This window comes from Monodelphis domestica, chromosome 3 (assembly GCF_027887165.1).
Source record: "Monodelphis domestica isolate mMonDom1 chromosome 3, mMonDom1.pri, whole genome shotgun sequence".
NCBI classification, from domain to species: domain Eukaryota; kingdom Metazoa; phylum Chordata; class Mammalia; order Didelphimorphia; family Didelphidae; genus Monodelphis; species Monodelphis domestica.
In genome coordinates this window covers 204,181,491-204,193,058 of record NC_077229.1, presented here as the reverse complement: position 1 = coordinate 204,193,058, position 11,568 = coordinate 204,181,491, and the positions used below count along the sequence as shown (strand labels likewise).

Genomic DNA, 11,568 nt, shown 5'->3' with positions numbered 1-11,568 from the left:
TTTTCCTGAAATTCTACCAAGTTCATTTTGGTTGACAATGTTCTATTTTCTTTACTTCCATCTGACAGAAAAAAAGGGGAGAAAGGTCTATGTAAGGACCCACCTATCAAATTTTGTGTTTTATAATAGGTCGATAATCTATTTGGATATATAAAATGTTTCTGAAATTACACAGATAGATTTAAAAGCTACATTTTCCTGTCTATTGTACAACTTTGTTTTTGTCCCAGTTTCCAAACTCTTTCTTTACCTTAACTTTTTGACTCAACACAAAGATCACCACTTCCAATAATACATCAATAATTTTGAGTCAATAAAGGAAAAATAAATGTAAACCAAGTTTATTTTGCTTTTAAGTAGTGTTCTTAAAGCACTACAGCATGGTAAACAATGTAAATTAGTATAAGTCATCTCAAAAGCCAGAGTTTTTTAATGAGTTGTTAAAAAGATGCAGCCTATTCTAACAGGATAAATATTTTTAACCATTTCACTTCGAGTTAATGAAGGCTCACAAATGAGCAACACTCCTCATTGAGGAAAACAAAAAGCTGTTGTCGACAAAGCGACAGCACACACACACAAACAAAAAGAACTGTGTAAAAATAACTAACTGTGTTCCCATACTCTTTGAAGTTGCTTTACAATGGGATGATATGCACATGATCTTGCTGCAAACTTGCCATACAGACTTGTAATACATGTAGTCTAGCCATCCAATTCAGTCCAAGTTGTGCTACCTTTAAGACAATGCAGCACTATAATAATCCTTTAACAACGCAATTGTTTTACTCATTACCTTTTCTTCTAGACTGAAATATAGGCTAGAAAGAAAATGCTCCCTAATTAAAAATTGGTTTTGTTACAGGAAAAAATTGTATAATTTTGCAATAGAATTTACAAGTATATTTTTTCAAATTCAATTTGCTTCTTCCCCCCCATCCCAGCCACAAAATGGGCATGAAGTAATATTGTTTTTTAAAATGCCTTAATTCTCAACTTCATGCAAATCTAAATAAAGATGACCAAAACAAAAGCTTAAACATTGGAAGGATATTTCACAGAAAATTTCTTATACAAAAAACACATAAGAAAAAGGGCCACTAGGTGACATTTTAATTTACAAATTGGCATCATTTTGGTCAACAAATATCCAAATGCTGTTTTCTTCTACCACAACAAAGAAGCTGTACAGAAAAAAAGACAGCATAACTTGTTTTGATTTTTAATCGCACATTTCTTCAGGAATTTCATGTGGATTAAGGATGCCAGGGACAGACATCTGAAGTTTATGTTTCTCTTCCTGAGCCTGTCGAAGGGCTGTTTCTCTTTCTTCTAAAAACAGGTCAGATGTATCTTCACCTGCAAATTCCTTTATCTGTACCAGGAAATCCCTAAGGTGTTCTTTGAAGGCGGGGATATCTTGATTTAAACTGAAGAGTCCTGTTACAAACAGTTTAACTTGCGCATCCTGCAAGTGAGGGAAAGCAGATTTGAGAAGATTAGCCACATACTCCTGAATAAACATTTGGTTGTTAACTGGATTTCCGGGATTTAATGGTGTACTTATTTTTCCTTCTTCTACTAAATTAAACATGTATGCAAGAATTGAAGCATGCATCGTTAAGCCAGCAGTATGTGAGGTGTCTGTTACAACTGAAAGGATATGCTGAAGGATATCACAGAAATAGGTCTGATAGAAACTCTGAGCAGCAGTTTCTTCTTGTGCAACATTTTGCAAGAGTGTAAAAAGTATCTGTAGGCCTGTATCTGCAACATTCCTCATAGTATGCTTGAAAGCCCAGATAATGGAATCCAAAACTAACTTAAACTGTGCAGGTGGAATGGCCAGGAATGCTGGGAAACAATGAGAATTTACGGCCTGAAGTAGTAAGAAAAAGTTTGTTCTGTGTTCAGGATATTCTTCAAAGTCCTTGTTTATCATATTTAATGTGCATTCAAAAACAGCATCAAATATCTGAGGTATTTCAGTTGTTATGTGTCCCCCTAATTTGTTGACAATGATAGCCATAGTACTAAGTACTTCTGGTTCTCTAGCAGCTGGAACATTTCTCTGGTAATCAATAAGAACTGCATCTAACAAAGGAGGAACAAAATTTTCTGCTACCATCTGTGGATCATTAGACCGGCTCACCCAACCAGATATTAATTTTAAAGTCTCCCTTTTTACTGTTCGCATACTTCTAATCAAGGGTTGTTTTGTAACCATTTCACCATTGGCCTGGATAGCTGCAGAAATATTTTCACTGAGGCACTTGTACACATTAAGCATATCTAAATAAATTCGTCCAAGTTGAATTACAAAGGGGTGGCCAACAGCTTTACATGCTCTTACATTTGTTTTTAAAATACTTCCAAGCTGCTTAACTGTTTCAGGATCCTTAAGTATATCCACATTTTTAGTGGCTTGCTGAATTATGCTGTCCCACACCTGATTAGGAAGTAGCATATATTTTTCTATCAAATGTTCTTGTACTGTTTGATCAGTTTGTGCACCAATCATGTATCCAACAGCTTCATAAAACGTGTGAACCTGCTGAGGCTGAAGATCACAAATGATTGTGTTAATGTTGTTCAAAATTTCATCAATGAATGGCATTACTTCTCCAACCTGAACCTGAACAAAATGCCTGCGGCATTTTTGTGCTATTTTTATGAAGGTATCACAGGCCATATCCTGGACACCATCATGAGTTTCATGCATGAATTCAAATAACTTGTTGACCACGGTCTTCAAAAATTTCCAATGAGCTCTCAAAAACCTTGGATATTGACCTACTATGTACATGATATTTGATGCAATAATAGCTTTATTATCTTTGCCTCTTTTCTGTTCACATAATCCTAAAAGATCCTTTATGACTGTAACAAGAAACCTTTTTTCATCCTCTTCATGCATCGCTCCACTAATAGAGCCTATTGCCCAACATAAAGTGTTCAAATTTTTCCAAGACCATTCTGTTCCATTCACCTGATTGTGAAGTTTTTCAGTCATTATTCTTTCAGTGTCTGCATAATCCAGATGTGTAAGGTATACTAATGTTTCCCTCATATTCTTATACAAATTAATGGAGTCTGTGTCCTTCATAAATTCTCGAACAACTTCTCCCTGATCATTTTCTACAACCAGAACTTCTTCAGGCTTAGCCATTCGACTCACCATCAATAAACGGACCTTGGATAATACAGGTAGATAAAGTTGTCTCCTGGGAGGAACATCAAAATGTTGACTTCCAGAGAGCATTGGAGAGGCAGACGTTGAAAATGGACTTTCTCTGTAGAGTTCAGCAGCTAGATGGTTCCAATATTCAAGACAAATCTTAAAGATTTCAGTTTCTTCTACTTCAGATACTAACAACATATAGTGAAGAGCCTCCATCAATGTTTCCCTGAGATTTAATCGCTTTTCGATAAGTTGACCATGTTCTTTAAGAAAGGTACAGAGAAACAAACTGAGATTCTGGATGAAATTTTGTTCATCATCTTTTCCATTGGAGTAAGCAAGTCGAATATTGGTATTTAAAGGTAACATCTGTTTAAGCTGCATCATTGTCAGTGTAAATAATGTTACAAATTGTTCCTCATATTGGCTTACACTCACACCAGCAATCTCAGTGAGGCACTTCAGAGAGACATTTCGAAACATTGGAACATTTAGAAACTTATATATTAATGTGCTGATTAACTTCGTTTCGAATATATATCCCAGTGGAATCCAGTTAAGAAATCTTAGCAATGTTTCCAAAGTGGCATGTACAAGTGGAGCATTTTGGGAATTTTCCATCACAAACTGACACAGCTGAAATATCTGTGAGAATTCGTTGCACATGCTGTCTTTCAAATGCTTTGCCTTAACTTGAGTTATCTGTCCACTAGAAAAATCAAATACTTCCTCACTTAATAGTTTAAGGATCACCATATTATTCTGGCAGAGACTTTCACTGGTCCTACTTGCTCCTACAATATCACTGATGAAGGTTGGCCAGTGTTTTGGCCATTCTTGTTTTAAGATCTGAACGAGAATCATATTCAATTTTCCAATATATACCTTTTCTTTCTCTACACATGTTGGGTCAGATGAAGTCTTTATGATAAGGCCAACAACGTATTTTTTAATTCCTTCACATTGGTTCCTTGGAAGAATTTTCCATCTTGTCTTTATCACATTTTCCAAAATTTGTAGTCCATAATATTTCGTGTTCATATTCTGTGAAAATTCCAAAATTGTATCAACTCTTGTCCATGCATCAGGATGTTCCTTTAAGTGTGTCAAGACTTCCTGAGCCATTCTTTGCTGGGCTCCTTCTCCATGGTATAAGCAATTCACGACACTGTCTAAAAGATTGATATCCAGTTTTTGGCTGAAATCCAGCAGCTGACGAGCTGCATGGTCTGCTAACATTGTCATAATTGCTGGCATAGATTACCAGAGATTGAACCAACTGCCTCGTCCTTCCTTGTGGGGGGGGCTGGGAAGGGATGAGGGAAGGTGGGGAAGGGGGAAGGAGTGGACACTTAGGTGGGTTTCACAGTTTGCCCACCTTAAAAAAAAGGGGAAATTAAAAAATGAGAGGGGGGAAAAGGGCAAAAAAAAAAAGCTCAATAACGTTTTACTCTTCCAATGACGCCTCCCCCCCCTCACACGCACCTCCCCCCAAAAAATAACGATAACGAAGCGGATGAATCAACGATCCCGCTGGGGTGGGGAGAGAGGGGCGGGGGAGGGGAGAAAGGGGGGTCAGGTCCCAGAGATTCAGCCCCAAGGGGGTCCCTCAGGCCACGCAGCAGCAGGAGCAGCAAGAGGGGGGGGCGTCGCTCAAGTCCACAGTCAGGGGGACGCTCAGTGCTGCCAGGTGCAGTCCGACTCCCCCACCACCACAACGCGGTCCCCTCTCTCACTCGGCTCCGGCGGCTGGGCCCCACCAACCCGGCTCCCCTAAACTTTCTCCCCTCCTCTTCCTCCTCCTTCTCCTCAGCGACTGGCGGCTCCCCCTCCCCCTCCGGGTGGTTGCACGGAGGGCAGCAGCAAAGACTGGAACAGGCGCCGCCGCCGGGGCTGTTGCTATTGCTGTGGCTGTGGCTGTTGCTGTTCCTGCTGCTGCTGCCGCCCTTGAGAATTAATTTTAAGAGAAAGTTTCTAACTGTGGAATAAGAATCTCCCTTTTCTGCTCAGAATTTTCTCTCTTCCGCTCCTTTGGGGGCCCATCCAAAGGGAGAAGGAGGGAAAAATCATCGAACGGACAATTGTACTCTCTCTCTCGCCCTGAAGCCTGCTTGCAGGAGCAGGAACAGTGTTGTTACTTCATCATAGCCTGCCTGGTTGGAACGCAGGCAGAGGGAGCAGGGGTACAAAATCTATTCTCCTTTGTGACCCTGCATCCCAAACTCCCCCCCCCCTTTTTTTTTAATCCAGCCACAACACTCAAAGAACCCTATAGGACACCCTCTCTGACACATCCACATACCTGCATCTAAATACAGAAAGACACACAAGACAAACAGCAAAAGCCAGAAGACAAATAACAGAGACACAGACACGTAAACTGCTCTGATCCTAGGAGCTTATCTTAAGATCTCATTTCTTGGCATGTACTTGTAAGGACCGTAAAACCCTTAAGCAAGCTGTTTGACAAACAGACTAGTTTTCTATTATTGAGACCAAGAAGTTGCAAGGAAAGGGTTAACCATTGCCCAAGGCAGCCTGACCATGGCTCCCCCCCCCCCTCCCCACTGCTCCGGCTTCCTTCTCAGTAAAGAAAGAAACCTGATACCCGCAATTAATCATCAGTGGCCAGCTCCCTTCGGCTGCCTCTGGAGTCCTTTGGCTATCTGTCAGGGGCAAGCAGCTGGCGGCTGGCCACCCGATCCCTCCGTGTGGCAAAAAAAACCTCAGTGTGTCTAAAAATCACCTAGAGATCATGGGGCGTCCCCCAGTCTCTCCTAGGGGTGCAATATCTTCCCAAAAGGGGGACTGAAAAACCCTTTTCCCCATACTAGACAGGGACTCGAACCCTGTCCCAAAAGTGCCAGGATACCTGACAGAAACACGGAATCTCGTGCTCAGGGCCTGACAACTAGACGGAGACTTGAACTCCGTGTGACAGAGTCAGACCTCTTTCCTCAGGGGCCTCTAACCACCTGAAAGTTCCAATCTCGGCACCTGCCCTGGACCATATCCTTCCCCTCCCCTGACCACAAACGCTTCCTCCATTAACTGACTGACTTTCTCACGAAAGTTCAGAAATGCAGCCGTCTGGAGTCCGCACTCAGAAACAGGTGGGAGGGTCAGACCAATGCCGCAAGGCTAAGCCTCTCACCTTAGAAAAAGGCGGGCCCTGGGGCTTAGCATAGGGGCTCTTGTTTAAACCGCAAGAACGAATGCTCCACTGAGCCATATGCCCATCAGGAGTCGTCGTCTCCCCCATACACATTCGGTCACCATTCGTACCCACAGCCACACAACACTCAGCTCACCTGTCCAAGGCAGTGCCTTAGGCCCTCCTGTCCAGGGGGGTTCCAAGGTGGAGGGGTACCGGGGAGCCCCCAAATGTTAAGGTCCAGGATTTCACCCACCACCATGGAAGTCCACGAACAATGCAAACTGGCAGAGAAAGGCCATTTATTGAACTGATGCGCATCAGTGGGAACCTCTATCATCAGAGTTCTGAGTTGCTTCTGACAGGCTGGGCTTTTTATACTTTTCTGTAGGTACCTTACCATCCTTGGAATTTTGCCTGCACGTATGACCCTTATCTGCTTCCTACTATTCTTGGAGCTTTGACAATTCTATATTGTTCGGGTCCCCCTGACCTGTTGTTTGACATATTTGTTGGGGTCTTCCTGGCCTTTATCTGGTATCTACCGCAGCTGGCGGTTTGCCATGTTTATGGTTCTGACAAGTTTCTCAAGGCTGACCAGCTCATTAGGCCTTCCTGCTAGGATTTGGTATATTTACGGTTCTGACAGGTCAGCTTGTTAGGCCCTCAAGTTTGACCATTTTCCAGCCTCCCTCAGTATAAAATTTTTTTGCCTATAATTAGGCTAAAAGTTTTGATGATTTCCTTGATTTCTTTTCCAACTATTGTAAATTTTTGTGTGATCATGGTTTTTAGAGTATCCCAATGATTCTTAAATTCTCTTTTCTCAACCCATTTTTCAACTTACTTTATCTTGTTTTTTGTCTTTTATAAAAGGTTGTTTACTTCAAAAAAACATCTAGAATATATACACTTTCTCCCAAATGGGGCACACTCTATCTTATACCATGTTGGTCTAAGAAACCAGAAATATGACCAACTATTAGAAAATAGAAAAAATTAAATTTTGTCTATAGAAAAAATTTAAATAATTAAAAATATTCAGAAGTAGAATGAGCTTCCTCAGGAGGTAATTTGTTTCCTCTCACTGGAGGTTTTTAAGGGGAGGCTAAATGACTATTTGTGACAAATGATATAAAGGGGATTCCTACTCAATTATGAGTAGGACTAGATGACCTCAGTGACCCCTTCCAATGATGAAATCCTGTGAAGTGTCCTTCCCTAGGCCATATGACCAGCTTATAATCAGCTCGCACAAGAATTCAGGTCTCTGCCAGAATATCCCGACTCTCAGGCACCTTTTATTACACTAACTTCCTTCTTTTACTCTATCACAAATAGCTTGAAAAACAAAATGTCTTAAGTGATTTTCTAGACCTGGCTCAATTCACACTTGAAAATCAAATTAAATAAACTTTGAGATCCATTTAATTGTATATAGCTTGTTCTCACATTCAACTTGTACATTCACATTCCAAGTTTAAATATAATATTTGTACTTTTAAAAGAGGCTGACCAAATATTTGTGCTTTGAAAGAAGAGACTGATAGCATTTATTCAGGCTAAGCTTATCAGTATTGAGTAAATATATCCAAAGGAAAATGTATTTTTGAGAGTTTCTTACAAAAGCTACAAAGTCATCAGAAATGCCTATTAAACACGTTGTGGGGAATAAGACCTCTGTCTGAGAAGAGGCAAATTTTGTCTTTGTTCTATAGATTTTGGTTAATAGAGGTATATGTGTGTATATTCATGTATTTGTATATATTGTATTCTTAACCCCACATGCAATCAGATTAATCCAATAGATCAGGCCTAGTAGCTTTGGAAATGCAAATTTCTACAATAGAAATCAATTATTGGCCCTTGAGAAGGACACTTCACATCTTTATACCATGCATAGATTGGCACCTCTGTCTCATAGAAGGTCTAACATTCTTCAAGGTTCTGTTAAGTGCCACCTGCTAAATGAGGTCTTTTCTTGTAAATTCTAGTTCTTAGATCAGTTCCATATTACTTTGTATTTATTTTATACATTTCTTTTGCATTTACAAAATTTGTGTAAATTTTTTTCCTCCATTAGAATGTAAGTTCATTGAAGACAGGGATTTTTCTCCCCATTTCTGTTTGTGTCTTTGCATGACCATTTTTAGCACAGTTTCTGGCATATTTAGGCATTTAATAAATACTGGTGGAATGAATGAAAGGTCCCTTAAAAACTGCCATAATCATAGACCACATAGATGAGTATCTGCTGTCACTGAACTAGAAAAAAGTGTCAAATTTGCAGATTGAAGTGATTATGAGAAATCATATTGGAAATCCAAATGATGTTAAGAGTTTAAGTATTTATTTGGCTCAGTGGATAGAGCCATGTCTAGAGATAAGAGGTTCTAGGTTCAAATCTGGCCTCAAACACTTCCTAGCTGTGTGACTCAAAACAAGTCACAACCCACATTGCCTGGCCCTTACCACTCTTCTGCCTTGGAATCAATACATAATTAGGAAGTGTCTGATTTGAACCCAGGACCCCCCATCTGTAGGCCTGACTCTCAATCCACTGAGCAACTCCATACCCCCTAAGGTTTGTTTTTTTTTTTTAAGAGTAAAAGTGTCCTTGTGACAGAAGCTAAGTGAGAACATTAGTAGAAATTATGGGGTTTGAAAGTTATTGATAGAATAGCTCTAATTCTTAATAGAAATTCCAGGGAGCTCAAAATAGCATATATGAATTTAAAGAAAATTAAAACCACTGCTTTTTTTTTATTGGAATAAAATAGTCCATTTGGGGGAGAATGCTTCTATACTTGGTGCTGACTCTTTGATAAGGTTGCAAAAAATCTGTGTAGTGAATTTAACCCTTGTCCTCTTCTTTCACATATCCAATCTTGAGTCAGCAAAGGTTGAGAGGTCAAGAATATCCCTTCCATTTGCATTCTTATGCAAAAATATCATTTTTTGAATTCTTTTCCTCTGTCATTTCTGGGAAATGTTCCCTCTGGACATTGTAGAGAAATTCAGTCAGAAGAAATCTCTGAGGTCACTTGGTTCAATCCCTATTCAAGCCAAACAACTTCTTTACAATGTCCCTGACAAGTGACCATCCAATCGGTTTAAAGACCTTTGTCCTTCAGACTTTTTTATTTGCGTCAAACTTTTCATCTCATTTGGGGTTTTCTTAGCAAAGATACTGAAGTGGTTTGCCTTTTACTATTTGCCTTTCCAGTTCATTTTACAGGTGAGGAAATTAAAGTAAACAGGAGTAAGTGATTTGCCCAGATTTACTCAGCTAGGAAGTGTCTGAGATCAGATTTGAACTCAGAAAGATGAGTCTTTCTGACTCCAAGTCCTAACCACTGAGGCACTTAGCTGCCCCTTACAGAGCTATACTGACATCAAATTAACCATCTCAGGAAGCAAACCACTTCTCTTATCAACAACTCTATTTATTAAGAACTTATTCCTTACATTGAACTAAAATCTCTTTTGCCTAAGCTTTCACCCATTAATCCCAATGCTAGACTTTAATGATTCTTCTGCATATTAACTTTTCAGCTAATTGAGACAACTATCTTTCCCTGAAGGCTTTTCTTTTCCAAGATAAATATTCTTAGTTCCTTCAACTGATCTTTACCATATGTCATGCTTTCCTTGTCCTCAGTCATTCTTGTTTGGGCTTCTTTGGTGCTATCTCAGTCTATCTTTATTTTTTTTCTAGAAGGTAGAACATTAAATAGACACAGTACTCCAGATGGGGGCTTAACAGAGAAGGGAACTGTGGTATTATCACTACCCTTTCTCTGAATATCATACTTAATATAGCCAAAATGGCATTTGCTTTCTATCATGTTGATAGCTTTCCAGACCTAGAAGGAAATGGGATACTATATATTCAGAATGAAGGTAATATAAGAAATAAAAATTTTATTAAAATAAGATTTAATTTTTATCAAATGTATAAAATTTAAATTTAATTTTAAATAAATTTAAAATTTAAAAAATTTTAAAATACATACATTTTATAAAATAAGATTTTAATTGGTTATTCATATTTTATTTGCTATGAATTACTCAGAGGGAGAATAGGTGTAAGGTGAAGAATACTTGTTTAACAATTTCTCAAGGTGACTTTATCTTCTAGAAAGAGTTTAATGGACAATTCTGGTGTTGTATACATTGGAATGTATTCACATTGTAGGAGCAGACTTAACCTAAGTACTTCTTTTTAAAAACAGTCCTTTAAATCCTTAAAGACTTATGATGGGGAATGCTATCCACCTCCAGAAAAAGAACTCTTGATGTCATCTTTCACATCAGTGTATTTATGGTTTTATTTGGGGGTTTTGGTTATACATGAGTGTGCTCTTAACAACAATGACCAATATGGACGTGTGTTTTGCATGACAATAGGAAAAGAAAAAATTAAATTGAAAAAATGAAGAAAAATAACTGGTCTTTATTAGATTTGAAGTAAGGGAGTGCACACTATGTTTGAAAAAGCCACAGGTTGTTTTTTGCATTCAGGAATATGTTATCCATTGTAGATGCTGGACTAAGCTAAATGACCCTCTCTTAATCTGGCTTGCCCCAGCCACTGCCTTTATCATGGACAAGTTGGAGTTCAAAGACTGAACTATAATTTGAGGAATACTGATCTCTAATCACTGTGCAACTCTGCTGTCAAATGTAAATATCTCTTCATTATCTCAATATAAAATCTTACAGATACATTTGTGCAGTGAAACTATAAGGCTTCTCATTAAGGTGGTGGACATTGCAAGAAATTCTAGTGGGAAAAGGTGTCTACCTTAAAAAATTTAACAATGAAAAAAATTAAAAACTAAAAATTAACAACCTGCATTGAACTATAGAGATTAATGCAAATAATTTCTATTCAGTGTTATTCTGTTTGACCACAGTAGAGTAAAACGGCACTGAGTTCTGATGAAACATAATGTAGCATACATCTAACCAACCTGAAAGTCTATGTCTTCTCATAAAGCATATTCAGAAAAATATAGGGAAACCCACCTTTATGAAAATAGTGAAAAAACATTTTTAGACATTTTGATTTTTCTGTCATTCAGTTTTATTTGGGATCTATTACTTCTCCGTTATACATAGAGTGTTTATTCAACTTGTGTTCCTTGAAATTTATATAGTAATGACAGTTACACAATGTATTTCTTGAGGCTTGAATTATTATTTTAGTAATCACCTATATTTTATGATT

General features: G+C 38.5%; 1 protein-coding gene across 1 annotated transcript; it reads right to left on the bottom strand.

The window, feature by feature from the left end:
- Positions 1 to 319: 319 nt before the first annotated feature.
- Positions 320 to 5,027, bottom strand: LOC100013094 (exportin-1-like). Its single transcript, XM_056823410.1, has one exon. It carries the CDS (start codon positions 4,436 to 4,438, stop codon positions 1,223 to 1,225), a length of 3,216 nt encoding a protein of 1,071 aa, XP_056679388.1. The 5' UTR covers positions 4,439 to 5,027; the 3' UTR covers positions 320 to 1,222.
- Positions 5,028 to 11,568: the final 6,541 nt, after the last annotated feature.

What these genes read in the sequence shown, in the direction of transcription:
- LOC100013094 (XM_056823410.1), bottom strand. Translation starts at nt 4,438, where the DNA reads ATGCCAGCAATTATGACAATGTTAGCAGACCATGCAGCTCGTCAGCTG.